This window comes from Copadichromis virginalis, linkage group LG1 (genome assembly GCF_057382275.1).
Source record: "Copadichromis virginalis isolate Kocher_CV1m ecotype Utaka linkage group LG1, C_Virginalis_male_GT1.1, whole genome shotgun sequence".
Classification (NCBI taxonomy): domain Eukaryota; kingdom Metazoa; phylum Chordata; class Actinopteri; order Cichliformes; family Cichlidae; genus Copadichromis; species Copadichromis virginalis.
This window is the reverse complement of record NC_140618.1, coordinates 41,187,490-41,208,209: the sequence shown is the minus strand read 5'-3', so window position 1 is coordinate 41,208,209 and position 20,720 is coordinate 41,187,490. Positions and strand designations below refer to the sequence as shown.

General features: G+C 40.7%; 1 protein-coding gene across 1 annotated transcript in view; it reads left to right on the top strand.

Moving 5' to 3' along the window:
• Window positions 1–20,720, top strand: part of cemip (cell migration inducing hyaluronidase 1) — a 153,000-nt gene that overhangs the window by 54,343 nt on the left and 77,937 nt on the right. Inside the window, exons 2-6 of the mRNA XM_085463370.1 lie at window positions 3,365–3,550; window positions 7,247–7,384; window positions 9,325–9,463; window positions 10,510–10,746; window positions 13,436–13,615. Coding sequence (XP_085319496.1) covers window positions 3,496–3,550; window positions 7,247–7,384; window positions 9,325–9,463; window positions 10,510–10,746; window positions 13,436–13,615 — 749 coding nt within the window. The 5' untranslated portion in view covers window positions 3,365–3,495. The remainder of the gene's footprint in view (window positions 1–3,364; window positions 3,551–7,246; window positions 7,385–9,324; window positions 9,464–10,509; window positions 10,747–13,435; window positions 13,616–20,720) is intronic.

Below are 20,720 nucleotides of genomic sequence, written 5' to 3'. Positions count from 1 at the left end.
TTGTTCTTTGTAGACCCTTTGGTATAAATGACAATAGTGTACAGTGTGTTGTGTACAATATTGTTTGCTAAAAGATGCATACAAATAGAACATACATTACTTAAAAGCTGACAAAAATGCTGTACCTTTGCATCCAAATGGCCATCTGTTATATCAGATGTGCTAGAGTTGCAGCTGAGAAGTTCACTTTTGTCAGTGGTTACTGACCGCTTACTATCATAAGGTTTTCATTTTGATAAAGTGGAGGTAGAAATTTAAAGTTTTCAGAGTTTTTCATATCTCTTGGGCTAGGTAATACAAAGGCAGCTCTATTGTATTTGAAAGCCTCTTATCCATACAGACCACAGCTGTTCATTTTGGCCTTAGCATTGGGCTGGATTTTAATTGGTTCTATTTGATATTTTTGTGAGAATACCGTTAGGTTTAAATGACTGATAATAACTTCTGTAAGATTCCACACCTCATAATTTGAATCAAGTAGCATGTCCTGTACTTAGAAGAGTAGCTTGTAAGGCTCAAGTTAAAGCATGGACTGTATGTAGAAGATTGATTTACATACCTCTTTCTATTTCACCCACCCATCAGGTTCTGTTCTCCACATTTTCAATCCTCACTAACCATTTGGCAGTTACCGTATTGGTTCTTTAAAACCAGAAGTTACAAAATTTGAATGAGATGGGGATTTGCTAAGTAACCCCAATCTAAGTGATCATGGCCCTAACTTTAAGCCTTACTGGTATCCAGAGGGGTGAGTTATGAGAAAAATCAGCTCCCATGGGAAGTTGAAACTGTTTTTGACCTAGGCTGTAAACATGCATATTAACATGAGAGTCTATGGGATTTACTTGTTTTTTTTGTCTTATCATGGTACTGCAGCTTTTTCAGACCCCCCGTTTGATTCTAGAGTACTACTAACAGAAACACATGCACTGAACCTGTTTTCACTGCCAAGTCAGGAGCCTTTTAGTCCTTAGAGAAGACAGCATGTGAACTCACTCATGAGGCACTCACACTCAATGCATCAACGAGAACACAAACTAAAGGGTAATCTGAACAGCTCTGCAAGCTCATTTATATGAACTTCTACACCGTCTTAAGTGTGCATCAGTCCAGCTCCTCGAGGAGTATTTAGATTGCACAGTCACAATAATAAATGCAGTTTAAAAACTGCTGCACATACAGGGTCTCACTTATGCACTAAATCATTATTTTAAACAACTGGTTTTGATTTACTTCTGTAAATCCCCTTATCCACCAAGCAACTTTACTATAATGCATCGCATTGGATTTGACAACTTGCACAATTTATGATGGTATAACACATCTGTTCTTACTTATGATGTTATTATTATTGTTGTTCTTGTGTGGTATTGCACTGCTGATGATAATGTTTCCCAAATATACTATACCCTCAGCTGCAAATGGAAGAATCTTTTGTGCATTCAGATTCAGGTAGTGCTGTCTTTTTAGTGGAATAAAAAAACATTCTGATGTGATTTTTCCATGCTTATCTTTTCAACAAGTGAAAACTTAGATTTGAGTTACGTATGACTTACATTTACAACAAAAGATTTTGAGACGATTCGGTTAATATGGAGACAAGACTTTCATTTCTAAAAATAAAACTGTGCAGTGATGTCACTAGGAAACGAAACAGTCCCGTAGGTTAGACAAACTGACAGCAAATGTATTTCCCAAAGAAAACATTGCATCTGTTCTGGCACGAAGCGGAACCGCTGCTCACAGATCAACACCTCTCTTCTTAACCTAGCTTCAGCAAGTCTTTCCCATAGCATAACAGTAGGGCTCCTCAGTTGTATCCCTTTGTAGCTGATGCAGTTCTGCACATTACCCTTATACTTGAAAATCAGTACCGGTACCTTACCTCTAAAGAGAAAGCCAGCCACCCTTCGGAAAAAGCTCATTTCTGCCACTTGTATCCACAGCAAGATTAGAGGCCAGATTAAATAAACAGTGATTTCCACATGGAAATTTTGTTGTTCAACTATGACATCCACAAACCTCATATTTGCTTAAATGGGCTCCTCGCAAGAAAGAAAAACAATCTTTTATTTTCCTTTTGTTGCAACCGCCTCATCATTAATTATTTGCTGCCAGACAAGATAAACATATTACACTAATACGCAGGGGAGGAAACCTGGGAGAAATGTTTGCTGTGAGCGCACACATGAATACAGCCAAGACGAATGGCAGAGCATTTTCACAATCTTTCATTCATACTGGACACTGATAAAGTATATTTGAAAAAAGGGGAAGGAAATAAGTAGCATTAACAAAATGAAGTCTAGCAAACAGACTGAGTCCATAGTTCATTAAGTTAGCATTGTTGTGAACAGTGATTCAGAGCTCATCGTCGGCCAGTGTACCATAGCTGACTGCACTGAGAAAGTCACACTAACTGTGTCCCCCATAGACAAACAGCAAGCTAATTATAAGATAAAATAAATGATGATTAATTATTATAGCACTCTTTTATGCTCACAGCATCTTGCTGCATTTCCCACATGGCAGCATGAACTAATTAAATCTAATCAAAGCATCAGGATACTGTGTTTTGTCATTAAGTGACTTTTTTTCAAAAACAGAACACACTTTCCATTAATTAATCTGCAGTGAACATTGCACAGATATTAAATAAGTAACTGAAAATGCAAAATGTTGCAGCATATTTTTAGGATGCGGTTGTATCCCTGTGCAGCAGCTGTGGTCAGTAACAACCTCAGTCACTGCTTCCAGCTTGGCTTCTTTATGGATGGGGAGACTGTGGATGCTGGTACCACTTTTAGGACACCTGGGAACGCCACCGTAAATCTGATGGCAAAATGGCAGATCCTCCCACAGTTCACTTGTGCTGTCTGTGTCTGTCCAAACATTTCCTAAGAAAACGAACAGTATTTTTTATTCACAGTGTAGAACCTTTTCTACCAAAGTGTTTGTAAAAATGAGCAAGTGAATGCGCACAGAGCGTCTAGTGTTGAGTTGGGCAACAATGGAAATGCACTGATCAAAGAGAGCTGGATTTAAAGTATAGCATAGTGTGAGACAGTGGCTGCTGCAGTCAGTTATGAAAACTGAAGGAAAAATAGCAGCAACAGTGAATGTGATTTATTTCTACTTTACAAAACTATCCAGTATATCGTTAACAGAGCTATATGAAGTTACATAAGCCTGTAAGACATAGTAAAAAAAAAATCAAATGTTCTGAAATGCTAAATAAAGTGTATGACAAAGCTATCCTGAAATGTGGATAGCATGTGATGTTCCATTACAGGTTTGTTCATTCAATCTTTGTCTATTTGTACATGTCTGACTGATCCCTTTGCATTTCAATGTGATATTGTAGGTGCTTTTGGTGGCCTCCCTCTGTGAACTTGGCACTTGGTACTCTGAAACCACCTCTGAAGCCCACTGGGAGGTCTGCCGCAGCCTTTGAAAGCCTCAGGTGCAAAGTTGGTCAGCGGCAGGCTGAGAGAGATGAAGACGTGCGTCGTGTTCCTGGCAGCTCTGCTGCTCCCGACCATCCACGCAGGTAAGAAAAGCCAATTTACTCTGTGTCTGAGTGTGTGTGTATGTACTTACCCACAGTGGGAAGTGCACGTTTCATGAAACTTATGGTAAATTTGCATAGGCATGTGTTTTTGACTTGAAATGACATTTTTTCTGTGGCACTGACAGGTAATATGAACATTTTGTGTAACGTGGTAATATAAGTGAGCTACACAATAGCATTTCTAAAACATACATTTCATCAGACACCGTCCCTCTTTGGCATACTAATGGATGTAAATACATGCTTAAAGAAAAAATAACAGATGTGCAGAACATAGATAAAATAACAAGTGCTGGCTGTAGTGAAATCAATCAGCAGGAAGCACTGTGATCTATGATGTTCACCTGCAAGAATACTATTATCAACTTGTGGATTTACAGCTAAAGAGGTTTGATGGATGCTAATGTTTTTCATCAGATTGATGTCCCAGACTGGGAGAGAAGGAACGGGGGAGGCAGTGAGAGGAGAGCTGTTGTTTGGCTTGACTGAACTGAGCAGCAAAATTGGATGATTTAGGGACGCTGAATTAAATAACCAAAGATTTCCACCAACCCCTTCCTCACACATAGTAAAATACAGTGCATGCACATGTATGACATATGCATGCGCATACACTCTGCGTACATGCCTGTGGACAGAAAGAAAAGACATTCAATCTCTCTCTCTCACACACATACACACACTCGTTTTCATATCTTAGTGAGGACATCTAATTGACATAATGCTTTCCCCAGCCGCTTACCCTACCCATCAGAACAGAATGCCTAACCCTGACCCTTTGCCTGAACCCTAAACCTGACATTAAAACAACATTTTGAGCCTCAAAAATGTCTTCAAACTCAATGAGACGGGCGTTTTGTCCCCATAAGGGACAGTTGGTCTCCACAAGTATCACAAAGACGTCTAAACACACACACACACACACACACACACACACACACACACTACAGGCTTGTGTTTACCTGGATTTTGTACGAGAAAGTAGAATTCTTTATCTCAAAGGCATTGGGCCAAGCAAGGTCACATCCAATCCTGACCCAACATTGTGTGTGTGTGTGTGTGTGTGTGTGTGTGTGTGTGTGTGTGTGTGTGTGTGTGTGTGCCTAAAGCATTACAAAAATTCTTCCACTTTAAACTTAACACACGTATCTGCATCTTTCTTCATGGCTCTTTTTTCATGCAGCTTTAGTCAGACTGCAAACGGAGAAAATCTTTCTCATCACAACCATAAGAGCTCTCCAATCTGATGCAGATCTACTTTTTATTAGAGGCTTAGTAATGGTGCTGCATATCAATGAGCGGCTCGAACTCTGAGGAATTTGGTGACATCATGATACGTGAGCATAACTGGAAGTAATCTGAATTTTTTTTAGTTTAGTTTAGTTGTTCTTTCTTCTATGAATTAGTGGGCAGGCAAAGAATGACTGATGAAGAATGATTTTAGTCTTATGTCCTGGTTCACCATTTAATGCAGCTGGATTCAACTGCCAATATTGCTGTTTGCAGTCGGTTTTATAACCAGTATGACCTGAAAAATATATGGGAGATGGACTTTAATGATTCAGAATGTGAATGACAATGAGATATCATGTAGTAGAGGACGCTGATGCCAAAGTGGCCTTCTCCCATATAGTACACAACAGGATGTACTTCAGAAGAATTCGCATTACTGGACAGTAGGGCTGTTCGATTTTGCATAAAATGAGAATCACGATTTTTTGGCTTAGAATTGAGATCACGATTCTCTCACGATTTTCTTTTCCAGTATAAATATTTATTGCACTTATTAACTGCACATCAACTTCGTAACAGTTGAGACTGAACATAAAAACAATAAATAAACATAAAAACAACAAATGTCTCACATTTTGTCGTTGTACTGCTTGAGATTCCGTCTCCACCGTTGCTCGACGCTGCGTGTACAGAGCAGGTAGTGCAACAATAGAAAAATAGTTGCGGGACGGCACTGTGCAGCGTTTGTCTAGGGTGTTGATCGTTTTCCTAAATCCCTCGTTTTGCACAGTGTTGATGGAGCCATATCTGTGGTCAGGTGATAAGTGATAGCCTCCGTAATGTCTTTGTGCCTGCGGGAGGTCGACGGGTATAGGGAAGCGCTGTATAAGGTTCCCGTTATTGATGTTTGGGTGGTTGACCGGGACGGATTTTCTCCTGTCACTTTCTCGTCATCGCTGACGTGCTCTCCGTTGTTTTTTCCTGCTAATTTTAGCATCACACGGCACAGCTTCTGTATCACGTGGTATAAGGCTCCGCCCTCGTCATTTGTTGAGCAGGAAGAGTGAGCGCTTGTTTTCATGCAGAGTACGTCCCGGATCAAAATGCGCTACAATCGTCGTCTTTTTTTATTTTATTTTTTTAATCGTTGTCATTTGGAAATGAGATCGCACATAAGTATGAATCGAGATCGCGATTTTCTAACGATTAATCGTGCAGCCCTACTGGACATACTCAGTGTCTGAGCGTCTTTAGAAGAGGGAGCTGCTTGGAAACAATGTGTAGGAGGCCACACGGGCCTAACTTGATCATTGTTACTCTAACATCAATCCCGTGTGGCTGTGTAATAAAACATGAGTAATTTTAATGTCTATATTTCCAGCAATGTTGCTGGGTTTGCAGCCTGTTACAAAAGATTATTTTCATGGCTATGAATAATTTACTCCATAATAACTCCACAGCAGGTAAGGTTTTTCAACTTACCTGGATTTTTTAATGCTTATAGTTAGAGGCCACTTTAAAAGACAGGCTTGTTGAGAAATTGGAAGCTGTACCATATCGTCTTTATTTTTCAGATTTAAAGTGTAACAAATACAATAATAATAACTGCATTCATATTTAAAAATATAAATTAAAAAGTTTTTTTTTTGCAGGCCAATAAAAATGTGCAAGGGCTGTAAGACTGAGGCACTGACCTGGGGCTGTCTCTTAATCCACTTACAGTGGTGTCCTGTTTAATTGCATTTTTAAGAACTTGTCCTAGCTTGGCTCTTTTGGTATAGAACCTTTTCATTCTTTTTTGACTTCCAATGGGTGTTATCACATGGACAGACAAATTTAATTAAGAAAAGCATTGTGAAATATGACAGACACATATTTCTTATGAACAAGAATTTATTTTTGAACACTGAAACAGTGATGGGCAGAAAACCTGATCATTTTAAGTAACTTAAAAAACATGAATGAAAAGGATCAGCTGTTTAAAGTCCTTCTCTTACCATGTGTTGTAAAGCCATATGTGTGCCATGCCTCACTGAAGGTAAAAACACCTAAAAGATACACTTGTGCATTTACAGTTGAAGCTCCACCTGCAGCCCCATCTTTCACTTGGTGAATTTTAGGAGCTGAGACATCCTTCATTTAAGCACCAACATAGAGTAGTGAGTCATAGACAGGAGGATGAAGATTGTGGTAATGTAGTGTAGTTTTTAATACTTTTTTCATGAAATAATCTGCTTTTAGTGACCAACAGTGAAAAAGCGGTTAAAAAGATCACCAACATTCAGTATATAACAGTGTACAATATTTGTCCCTAAACATGGATGTAAAAATGATGCTGAACCAACTGTTCTGAAATCTTTTCATGAGTGAAATGTACACATGTTGATCTCATTGACTGATGAGCTGATCAAAGTTAACGGTGTTTTTTTCTGTGTCATTCAGTATGCCCAGATAAGGAGCCAGGACTGCAACCATGGATGCCAGGACACAGTGAAGACCACCGTGTGACGATCAGTAATAACAGCACGGTCCTTCTCACAACTTCAGCTACTGTCCACTCTATTGAGATTCTCAGCGGAGGTAAACTGGACAAATCTATCATCTCTTTATCTTTCTCTAAACTGAAGTGATATTTCAGGAGACCGGTGAAGAAAAGCTTCAGCATAGGAAGAAAACTAGCAAGAGAAAGGAAGAAGAAAGAGACCATGATTCTTACATGCTTCAGAGATAACAAAAGGTGTCCCATAGTTGCAGTGGTTTGGGATTGTGGTTTGAATTTAGCTGAACCCAACACAGACCCACCAGAGAAAAGTAACATTTGGACTGTGTAATATGAGCAGTAGGTGAGGTGTTTTGGTGAGGAGTAGGGGGGCATAGCTTATCTGTGTTTGAAATGGTCCAGGAAAAGTCTTTCAGTCTAACTAAGGCTGCAGCTACACTGGGATTTACAGTCACTGAACTCGTAGCCCTTACCAGAACCCCCCAAACCTGCAGCTTCAGTCTCAGAGGAGCTCAACAAATTTTGCCACTCTACCAGTTGGTCCAAGCACATTCTCAACCCCCTACTATACACCCTGTACATCGATGACTGCTCACCAGCCCACCTCAACTAACGTCATTGTCAAGTATGCTGATGACAACACCATGGTAGGGCTCATCTCTGATGGAGGTGAGACAGTGTACTGGGCAGAGATGGAAAACATGTCTGGCTGTTGCTCCGAAAATAGCCTGAAGCTGAATATCCTTCAAACAAAAGAACTTATAATGGACTTCAGGAGGCACGGACTGGTCCCCTCCCCTCTCATTATAAATGGGGAACTGGTGGAATCTGTCTCCACCTTCAGATTTCTGGACACCTGATCTCATCTCTGCTGATCTCGTTCACAACACCATTGCCCTGGTAAAGAACAGCAGGATCAACAGCAGCTGCACTTTCTCCATGTCCTGAGGAAGAGTAACTTGAACCAGAAGCTGCTGCTGGCCTTCTACTGCTCCTCAGTGGAAAGCATGCTCTCCTACTGCCTGGGTTTTTGATACGCAGGGGCATCAGCGTAACTTTGTGGGTAAATTCCCAGATGATTAAACATGCGACTATTTTGCTGGTAATACCTGAAATGAGTAAAGAAAATCAACAGCCTATTTATGCAAGATAATTCATAGTTTTATTGGGGGGTTATATTGGTTCGGGGGGTCATAACCCCCCTAACCCCCCTGGAACTTACGCCCCTGTGCAGGGGTCACAAATGAGAAGCCTTACAGGGGCTTGTCCTTCCATGATGCTTCCTCTTCTTGCTCCTTCTCTTGCTTGCGTTTCTGCTACCTGAGATATTCACTAAGCACACTATTAATCTTCCTGATTTACTCATAGATCTTTGTTCTTTTATCTTCGCTAGCAGTTCTGACATCCACTAGTCCTTGGCCACCTTTCTTCTGTTTAGCGTACAGACTCAGGGTGCTGGCTTTGGGGTGAAACCCTCCATGCATAGTAAGGAGCTTCTTTGTCTTGATGTCAGTGGCTTGTTTCTCTTCTTTTGGCCAGCTGATTGTTCCAGCAGGTTATCTGATTACTGGCAGAGTGTAGTTGCTGATTGTCCCTGACTCTGCAGGTATTTGATGGTTGCAGTTTCTTAGCAGCTTCTTCATTTTTCCCAGTTCCCTGTGGGATTGCTTGATGGTCTGAATTTAATTAAAAAGTGAAAAGTATATAGAGTATATTGTGCAAAAGAAATCATTTTAATTAATGACAGAAATGTGGTAAACAAAGGGCTACGGTCATTCTGAGAGAAGTAATACATGCAGGATGTATCACTGAATGCTTATTTACTACTGAGCTGAAATCATTGAACTACAGACAAAGTAAAAGAGATAGCTGTCAAGCTACATCCATGTATGTGTTTGTGTGGAAAGCCTGAATTCAGGGCCATAAATGGTAGGAAGACAGAAGGAGTTTGTGGGCACAGGGGCATGAAAGACCTGCCAGGAGGCTTCATCACTCACCCACCCTCCTCTCTTCCCCACAGGAAAGCTGGTGATTGCTGACACCAACCGGCCTATACTGCTTCGGACAAAACACATTCTGATTGGGAACAAGGGGGAGCTGCACATTGGAAGCCCAGACTGTCCTTATAAAGGCAACCTCACCATCTTGCTATTTGGAAGGTGAGGGTTTATAAAACGTAGCAGAATAAAAACACTATTTGTTAAAAATGAGTTATTAGGTATTTACTGTTAAGAAAAAAAGTAAGTGTAAGATTTTTACCACGTTTACTAATTGGTGGATACACCGTGTTTAAAAAGCAGTGATTATACTTGTTTGGAAGAAGGTAGCAGTGTGAATCACAAGACTAAAAGTAAACTGAGTGGTAAAGAAAGGATTGTGGTTTGGTTAAAATGGAGCGACTTGGTCCTGAGACCCATCCGAGAATTCTTGTGACGCACACATCAGGGGACTGACTGAGGCTCGTGTGACGCCACGTGACTGTGACGGGAAGGTAGAATGAGGCAGCAGAAGAATAAGACCAGTAATGAAACTTTTAACAGAGAACGACCTCAACATACGGTAGTAATAAACAAATATGTTCGATATCCCAATGTGTTGTCTTTTGTTATCAGTGATGATAGCGTATTAAATAGTGAATTTGTTGTTGCACACAAACTAATGACAAACATGATCATATTAGACTACTTGTGATTAGTAAGAAAAATATTTATTATCATTTTGCTGTTAGTAAAAGATCTATTTACTCATTTACTTAATACCTGTTATGGTTATTAAAAAGTATTAATTGATGCCATCTTTGTTGTCTTCATCAGGTTTCATGAATTTGACTGCATAGTTTTCACCTAATCAGACACAAACTCTAACGGAATTTTTTCTAAAAATTAATTTAGATTAATAAAACAGACTAATTTTTAGGTAACGTAATCACGAGTCACAGCCTGTTGTACAGGACTTGTGCTCTCTTGTTATTTGATTCTTCTGTCTCTCCTTAAGACCAACTATCTAACAAAACTGACACACATAAAAGATTTTTGGGTTTTTTAATTCTTGGAAGAGAAAGAAAACAAACTCTTAATAATTATTCTGCAATAATTTGTTTGTATAAACCGACATCAAGGCTAACTAAAGTGCACTCTGTGTCTCAAAGCCACTTGAAAACTGGCATACTGTCCAAACATTTATCATTCTCCATTCTTGTCCATAGACTGGATGACAGCGATGAGGAGCACAGCTACTTTGGGAGGAAGTACATTGGCGTGGGGAGTGGGGGGACACTGGAGATTCACGGAGAAAGGAAGCTGTCCTGGACATTCCTCAACAAGACCCTCCATCCCAGAGAGAGCAGTCAAAACAACTATCTGTTCCAAAGAAGCTGGGGGAATCGAGGCATCATAATCCACGTAATCGACCCCAAGACAGGGGAGGTGCTGCATGATGACAGGTGAAGTTCCTCTTGAACATAAGGGCTGCATCAGAGCTGCAGTAAAATCTGGAGACTTAATTAGAGAAGTAATGATCTGGTAACTGTCAGATCATAAGCTTCTAATGAAGGGTTGTAATGAAGTAGACAAATGTGCTCTTAATAAATCTAACGGTGTTTTACAGACGGATATTACATTTAGAAATCAATGACATGCTTAATATCCTTTCATTAATAATAAAATCTATTCAGCCATCAGGTCAATAGGTCCAGTAAAGTGACATAAATATATTATTGAGCAATATTAGTGTCAGCCCTCTTTCGAAGAGAGATTGTTACCAGTGAATGTCAGTTGTTACTAAAGGGTCATTTATCATGACTCTTTAGTAACATTTATTTCAAAAGTGTCATTTACAACGGACATTTTATGCTAAAACATAACATCAAAAAATTCTCATTTCATGAGTGAAGTCTTACCAACTGCCATTCCTGTCACAGAAATGCACTTTGGCAGTCAGAAAGGCTGAAACAGAGTTTCTTTTTCTATACAGTGACAATGATTTTCATGTTTGGTGGTGACATTGATGAATAAAGACCACAGTTACTGTCCTTGAATTCAATTTGATTCAGTTTTATTTATATAGGTCCAAATCACAACCACAGTCAACCTACAGAGAACAATGAAACAAGTCAAGCACTTGGTGACAGTGGGAAAGAAAAACTGCCTTTTAACAGGATATAACCTCCAGCAGAGTAAGGCTCATGGAGGGGATGTGTGAGTGGTCGAGGGTGAAGTGGGGAAGGCAGGAAAAAGACATGTTGTGAAAGAAAGCCAGAGATGAATCAGAATCAGAATCAGAATCAGAATACTTTATTGATCCCTGGGGGAAATTATTTTTTGTTACAGTGCTCCATTTTAAACCAACATTAAGACAAGACAGACAATACGCTAACTAAGAATAGTACAATATATACATATATATACATACATACATACATACATACATACATACATACATACATAAGTCACTTATAAATAAATATTTGGAAAAGAAACATGTGTAGTTGTAGCAGCAAACAGTGTGTTAAGTGGATGCGTTGTACAGGGAGATGGCCACAGGCAGGAAAGATTTCCTGTGTCGTTCAGTGGTGCTTTTCGGTAATCTCAGTCTCTCACTGAACGAGCTCCTGTGACTGACCAACATGTCATGGAGTGGGTGGGAGGTGCTATCCAACATTGTCTTTATCTTGGACAGCATCCGCCTCTCCGACACCACCTTGAGGGAGTCCAGCTCCATCCCCACAACATTGCTGGCCTTACGGATCAGTTTATTAAGTCTGTTGGCATCTGCGACCCTCAGCCTGCTCCCCCAGCATGCAACAGCATAGAGGATCGCACTGGCCACAACAGACTCATAGAAAATCCTCAGCATTTTCTGGCAGATGTTGAAGGACCTCAGTCGCCTCAAAAAATAGAGACGACTCTGGCCCTTCCTGTAAAGTGCTGTGGTGTTTTTAGCCCAGTCCAGTTTATTGTCAATGTGTACTCCAAGGTATTTATAGTCCTCCACAATGTCAGCACTGACCCCCTGGATTGAAACAGGGGTCAAGTGTTTCCTGGTCTTCCTGAAGTCCACGATCAGTTCCTTGGTCTTTGCCACGTTGAGCTGCAGATGATTCTGCTCACACCACGTGACAAAGGAGTCGACCACAGCCCGGTACTCTGTCTCATCATCCCTGCTGATGCATCCAACCACCGCAGAGTCATCAGAAAACTTCTGAAGATGGAGGTCTCTGTGCAGTGGCTGAAGTCTGTGGTGTAGAGGGTGAAGAGGAAGGGGGAGAGGACAGTCCCCTGTGGTGCCCCTGTGTTGCTGATCACTTTGTCAGACACATACTGTGGGAGACGTACATATTGTGGTCTTCCTGTCAGGTAATCAACAATCCAGGACACCAGAGAAGCATCCACCTGCATCGCTGCTAACTTATCACCCAGGAGGGTCGGCCTGATGGTGTTGAAAGCACTGGAAAAGTCAAAAAACATGACCCTCACAGTGCTCGCCGGCTGGTCCAGATGGGTGTAGACAGAATAAAGAAGAAACCGGGTCCAGGGTTTAAGGTCACTAATCCATCCCTAACCATGGGCTTCATCAAAAACTCTTAAAAGTAGAGAGGATGTCTGTCTTCTGAAACTGGGAGCTGGTTCCACAAACGAGGTGCCAGAAAGCTAAAGTCTCCTAAAGCTAAAACCTGCAGGACGGCGATTTTACTGCAAAATGAGAGCGGCGCTCGGCAGACTTACCTGTACATAGGGGTAGAAATGGTTGCAGCAGCTACTTAAAATCAGTTGTCAAAAGTGAAATGCAGTCGTAACTCTCCTAATTTTATTCTAGTTACAAGGAGAATGCCAATTCAATTTTTACTCAAGCGTGACTGAAACATTATTGGTTAGGTTTTTAAACTTTGTTTTAAACCATTTAATTACAAGTAAAAATGCGTCAGAGATTCATTCAAGCTGTGAACCGCTCTGAAGCAAAAAATGCAAAGTGGCAAGTGTGCAAAATAGCTCGTGTTCGCCATGTCATCTCATGATGGCAGACTGTTTGCAAAATAGCACAGCTTTCAAAAGTCCCCTGAACAGAAGGCGTAAGAATTTGGTGCTTTTCCTCTTTTATCTGTCTCTCTTTTAATCTCTGCATCATTCTCACAGGTTTGACACGTACCGCAGCAAAAACGAGAGTTATCGCCTTGCAAAATATGTCGATGGCATCAAGCCTGGGCTCATACTGGCGATGATGGTCAATGACGAGGGCTCCAACAACTTGGAGGACTCCGCTAAGAAGAGTATATCCAGGCTTGGCAGCAAACACATCGGGAGTCTCGGCTTTCGGTAGGCTATTGAAACACAATTTTAAAATGAAGTCCATCAACCTCTGTAACCGAACCTGTCATTTTGCCAGGTGTGTCACAGGAAGTTGATTCATTTAAATACACTCCCCCAATTCTACCAAAGCATATTCTAAATGATACTAATTCTCTTGTCCCTGACGAGTGTGTGTAAACTTCTGAGCTCAAACCGTGTCAGGAAAGAAAATGTGTTTTTGAGCTCTCAGCACAGTATTGTCCAGAGCATTCATTTCATGGACTGCTTTGATTTAATGAGAAAATGTTAGAACCTCAGGTGAAGCACCTTGAATAGTTGTCCTTTTCTCTAATCAATGCCTGAAGCTTTTGGGGATCTCTTGGTGATTAATGATTTTCTACAAACTATGTCAAGGGTAATATTTGTTAGGCAAACTAACACTGGCCACTTTTCTTTTGCTTGCACAGTGATAAAATAGCAATCTAAAATATAACTTTAAAAAGGTGAGAAGTATTGGAAACAAAGAAAGGACATTTGTTTTCTAAGAGACAACTGCAGTCTGCTGCAGCAACTCCTGATTGGAAGACTTCATCATCATCATCATCGTTTATTTGTATAGCACTTTAAGAACACACCAGGCAGACCAAAGTGCTGAACAACACAGATCAAAACAACAACCAAATTAAAAATACCATAAAATCATTACAAACAATAAAATAAATAAGAAGGTGTCAGTTTCCTACAGAGTTAAAAGCCAGGGAATAAAAATAGGTTTTCAATCTGGACTTAAAGACCTGCACTGATGACGCTTGTCTAATTTGGAGGGGAAGGTTATTCCAGAGCATCGGAGCCGCAATTGAAAAGGCACGGTCTCCTCTGCATTTCAGCCGCGACTTAGCGACCGACAGCAGCAGCTGCTCAGCTGAACGGAGCGAGCGAGGAGGAACATGTGACTTCAGCAAGTCAGTTAAGTACACAGGAGCCAGACCATTTAAAGATTTAAAAACCAATAAAAGGACCTTAAAACGAACCCTAAAATCAATGGGAAGCCAATGCAAGGAAGCCAGAACCGGAGTGATGTGATCGAATTTCCTACTACCGGTTAAAAATCGCGCTGCCGCGTTTTGCACTAACTGCAGGCGTGACAAGGTGCCCGACCCGACCCCTATTAAAAGGGAATTACAATAGTCCAGACGTGAGGTGATAAAAGCATGAATAAGAGTTTCCAAATTGGGTTTGGAAAGGAAAGGCTTAACCTTCGACAGGCGTCTAAGGTGATAAAAAGCTGATTTTACCACCCCACTTACATGACCTTCAAAAGTAAGCGCAGAATCAAGTTTAACACCAAGATTAGTGACTGAACTTTTCAGATGAGAGGTCAAATCACCAAAATCAACATCTGGAGAATCAGTAGAACGATGCGGGCCATATAAAATTGCTTCCGTTTTGCGACCATTAAAATTCAAAAAATTATTTGCCATCCATAATTTAATATCGCTAAGACAGTCAAGCAGTGATTGACATGGGGAGGTATCCAAATGACTAAAAGGTAAGTAAAGCTGACAGTCATCGGCATACAAATGAAATGACACTCCGTGTTTACGAAAAATCGCACCAAGGGGGAGTAAATACAGCGAGAAAAGTAATGGCCCAAGGATAGATCCCTGGGGCACACCCCAAAGCAGAGGGGCCACAGAGGAAGCGGCCAACCCCAGCTTGACACAAAAACTCCTTTCGGAAAGATATGATTTTATCCATGACAATGCCAGATCAGAAATTCCCACACAGTGATGTAAGCGGGAGATCAGCAGGTCGTGGTCCACTGTGTCAAATGCAGCTGTCATATCCAATAAGACAAGCACAGCATATTTACCACGATCAGTAGCAACAAGAATGTCATTCATAACTTTAACAAGAGCTGTCTCCGTACTGTGAAAGGGCTTAAAACCAGATTGGAAAATTTCAGACAATTGCGAGTCGCTCAAATAATCCAACAGTTGGGTATGTACAATCCTCTCCAAGATCTTGCTTAAAAAGGGAAGTTTGGAGATAGGTCTAAAATTTGACATAGTAGAACTATCAAGGCCAGGTTTCTTAAGTAAGGGGTGTATGACTGCATGTTTAAACCCACTAGGAACTTGACCGGTTAACAGGCTAGTATTGATAATTTTCAGGATATAAGGTCCAAGGATGGGAAATACTTTTTGGAGAAAGCGGGGAGTAACAACATCATTTGGGGAGCCACAGGGCTTAGCATGTAGCACCAACTCCTCTAAGTCACGCAGAGAAATCGGTGCAAAAGCAGGGAATAAGCTTGAGCAAGGAGAATGCATGGCCGGATCAACAATAGGTGGAATCAGAGGCCTCAGGCTAGCAATTTGTACTTTTATATCTGGTTATAAAGTCTTCTTGATCATTTAGAGAATAATGTGCCATGGGAGAGCAGACAGTGTTCGTCTTTGTTTCCTACTGAGTTTCCTACCGGTCAAAAGTTTTAGAACACCCCATTTTTTCCAGTTTTTTATTGAAAATTATGCAGTTTAATGTCTCATTGCACTCTTAAATGAAAGCACAGTACAAATAAGCAATTGGAGTTAAAAAAGAAATCATCGAATGTATGCTAAACTTTTGACTCATCAATGTAGACACCTTTGGCAGCTATAACAGCTGAACACACCTGTGGCGTTCTTTCTAAAATAGAAATCAAATATTCTTCAGAACGTTCTTCCCATGTCTGTTGCAGAACTTCCCATAAATGTGGACCTTGTAGCTGCTTTGCTTTCACTCTTCTGTCCACTTCATTGCAAACCAGCTCGATGGGGTTTAAGTCTGGAGACTGTGCTGCCACTCCATGTTTTCAAGCTCACCACCTTGTTCTTTCTTCCTGAGGTAGTTCTGGCATAGCTTGGACTTGTGTTTTGGGTCGTTTTGCTGTAGGCGCACACCAGAGGGTCCTGCACGGTGCTGCAGAATGCTGTCGTAGCTGTTTTGGTTCAGGGTGCCTCTCACTCTGTACAAGTCACCGACCCTGGATCTTGCAAAACAGCCCCGGATGATGGTCTGTCTCTCTTGCATTGTTAATTGCCTTTTTCTCACCATTGTTTTAGCAACACGCTACTTTCTGCAGTACAATACTGTTCAACAGATGCTCACGAGGGTATGATACCACGGTGTGCTCCAAGCCAACACTGCTTTTATGCAGACAGAGGGGCTGTAAGTAATCCAGAAAAGTTGGAACACCTGTAGGAATTAGTAGTACAACAGCTTTCAGAGCTTCATCAACCTCCATTGCTGCAGAGCAGCTTTAAATAGTTAACCCAGGTTTTGTTCCCTGAAAAAGGCCTTTTTTTATAATTCTCAAATGTACATTATATTCAGTTTGGGTTAACCTTAACTTCTTTTTTTCAAAGCTCTGGCAGTTCACCAGTTACCTTTGTACCATTTCAAACTATTCATTGGACTTGAATGACATGAATTGCAATTAAAAAAACTGGAAGAATTGGGGTGTTCTTAAAGCTTCTACTGGTAGTGTATTTTTCCAGATTTACATTAAACTAAACGGCTTTCACATTCACTGTTTCAGGCAGACCATTTTTAGCTGTGTTTCAAGTCTACCTGCTGACAATAGCCAAATATTACGATTTAGATTTGTTCATTATGGTTTATAAGGTTTAATATAAGGTTTAAGTAGCACACAGACAAGTTCAGTTCAGTTTACCACCATTTGAGAAAACGTGCTTTGATTCAAATGTTATGCACTTATCTAAGATCGGTGGCTGTGCCTCAGGTGGTGGAAGGTGAAAGGTTGTTGATTTTAAAAAACTGTACAGTCTGCAATAAACAAAAAACAACACATTTAGAATAAAAGTACCACGAGCGCCTTGTAAGGACCATGCACTATGAGATACTGTAGGAATTTATACACTCATAAAAAATGGAGAAAGTAAAAATGAAGTTGGTTAAAAACAGTAAAAGTAAGACTTGCAGTGTTCAAGAGAGAAGTGCAAATGGCAGTAATAAATCATATGTAGACTATAAACATCAGACATGTTTGGGATCTTCTGCCTGAAAGGTGTGTTCACCTGTGAAAGAATGAAGAGTTGTTATATAGCTTTAACGAGAACGGTAAGAGTGAAGCGGTCTTTATGGTTGGATTAGTCTGAGGAGAAGGACCTGTGCTTATTCAGTAGTGTGGAGTGGAGTGGGTGTGTTGTCCGTGATAGAAAAGGCGTTTGTTCAGTGACCCCTGACCCTCACTGACAAATGCCTGTAAATTCTGACCACTGATGCTTCCAGCCTTGTGGATTAGTTTTTTGATCCTGCGGCATCTCTGGCACTGATGCTGCCCCCCAGCAGACAACAGCAGAGTAAACAGCACTTACTTGGTAGAAGATCTCCAACATGATGCTGGACACATTAAAGGATCTGAGTGTCCTCAGAAAGGCGTGTCTGCTCATCTCCTTCCTGTACACAGCATCACTGTTGTCATTCAGGTAAAGTGGGCTTGACATACCTACTACAAAGACTAAATGTGCATACGTGTGCTGATTAAAAGACACACATTTACATATTATGGAAGCTGTGGAAGCTAAGAGCACTGTGTGAAGTTATGCTGCACTCACTGTGTCAGTGTGTATCATGCATGGGAAATGGAAACTGAATCATGAATCACGACCAAACGACTGCTGAGGTCTCCGATTTTCTAACATTAGTGTTCATACTTGTAAACTGAGACCTTTTTCAAACAACACTACTGTGCTCTTCTGTTTTTGAGAAAAAGAAAAGAAAGGTGACTTTGCATGGTAAAATACAGGCCTGTGCGATTGTGCTTTGCACCGTGTTTGTTAGTTGTAATGTCAGCTGCCTTGTTGTGGGCTGAGAGGAGATGTTGGTTAATGTTGGCAGTGCAGGCCCTGTGGTTAGCCCCTGAGCCGCGCAGCATTATGAAAATGAATGCTGCAGATGAGAGCCGGGAAACACTGAGAGGGTTTTATAAATGACTTGAGGACAGAGACACAAGTTAACATTCCTTTGCCAATTTGCACTTTCTTCCACAGTTGTAGATGCTGTGGAGGACGATCGGAGCAGTGTTGAGGCGACAGAGGGATTCCTGCCTAACGACTCTTGTCGCCAGCTCTCCTTACACTATTGCCAAACAGGCAGACACTGGTGTCATCAGGAGAGAGAGGCTGTGTAATTTGTGGTGCACCCAGAGACATTTTAATAAGCTGGAATTTATGAGACTCTGCAATACATTTTCAGTTATGTCATTTGCATATCTTTACTGCAGCTGTCACAGCAGTACTTGTGGCAGCATGCAGAAATACAGCAACACAATGCTTATTTGCTCCATAAAAATCAATTTAAGTAAATCAGCATGTACAGATGAGCTTTAAGGTGTAGATACCAACCCAATCGTTTTCTTAAAAATGTCCACTTTTAATTTATCCAAAGTAATTTGATATTTTTAAAATAGACTCATTTTATATGTATAAAAACTGCACCAAACAAATGGTTCAACCATACTAACAAATGTCTGTGAAGGTTCTCAGTCAAAGCTCTTTAGACATACTAACAAAGGAACAATAATTACCCAAATGCCCTGCAGAGTTTGTAAGTTTGCTCACTTCCACAGAATGAAACAGGAATTTTCTATTGTAGTTTCATTGAGACAGAATATCAGCAAGAAATCCAGAAAAATGCAAATCAATTCATAACTTTTGTATGTCAGTGGGAAAAATAAATATTTGATCCCCTACAACCCAGCCAAACCTTAGGCTCTCACAGGTTGGCTGCCTATCACAGATTACAGTTAATCAATTACAGATACTCCTGATCTCAACTGTACCACCATCCACAAAATCAGTTTCTTCTATTTCAACCTCTACATCACTATGGGCAAGACCAAAGAGCTGTCAAAGGATGTCAGGGGTGAGACTGTAGATCTGCACAAAGCTGGAATGTGCTAAAAGACCAGCAGCAAAAAGCTTGGTGAGAAGTGCAACGAGCAACTGCTAGTTTGATTATTTGGAAAGTGAAGAAATACAAAAATAAACATCAATTGGCCTCAGCTTGTATGGGGTGAGGTAGGAAGTCATTGTGTTTTTGTTTGTTGGGATTGCCCACAGCAGTTCATCACCATATGATAACTGTTTTTATTATATAAATCATTCTGTTCAAGTCAAGTAGAAGGATCCTGGGAGAAAAAGTACATGATTTCAAATGGTTAAATAAATAAACAGTGTTTACCCAGAATGAGTGACAATGCTATCTTTGCTGCATTAGAGTCCAAACATCTCACTCTCCATGCTAAGACACCCCAGTTTTTGTGGGCTGTTCTTGGTCTGCAGTGGTCAGTATCTATCAAAATTGGTCCTTAATGGAGCAGTGGTGAACCAGCAACAGCGTCATAGATGGAGTGAGGCCAAGAGTGAGGGTCAGTGTAGTCATATCCAACAGATGAGCTATTACAGCTCAAATTGCTGAAAAAGTTCATGCTGGTTCTTGGTGAAAGGTGTCAGAATGCACAGTTTGTTTGATATGGCATTACATAGCTGCAGACGAGACAGAGTGCCCATGCTCACCTCTGTCCACCACTGAAAACACCAACAATTTGCAAGCGAGCATCAGAAGTGGACCGGGTGCATGAGTATCACTTACCTAGGGAACACCCAGCGTCAGGATGCACTATGGATAGAAGGCAAACCAGCGAAGGCAGTGTGGTGCTTTGGACAATCTCCTACTGGGAAACTTTGGGTCCTGCCCCACCTCCCAACTTATAGGACCTCAAGAGTATAAACCATCTAAAAAAGTGTCACCTTCTTATTCATCAATGATTGAAGAAAATAAAGACAACCCTAGATTTCTCTTCAGCATTGTAGCCCCACAAACTGTCGGAGCTCTGTTTACCCAACCATTCTTTTAACGCTCACTAGTAATGACTTCATGATTTTCTTCCCAAATACAATTTTAACTGTTAGAGAAAAAATTGCTCATAACTATCTAACAGATGGAACATTACGTACAGCTGCTTTCAATATTATTGATATTTATTTAGTCTTTTTTCCAATTGATCTTTCTGAGTTAACTTCAATAATTACTTCCTCCAAACCATCAACGTGTCTTTTAGACC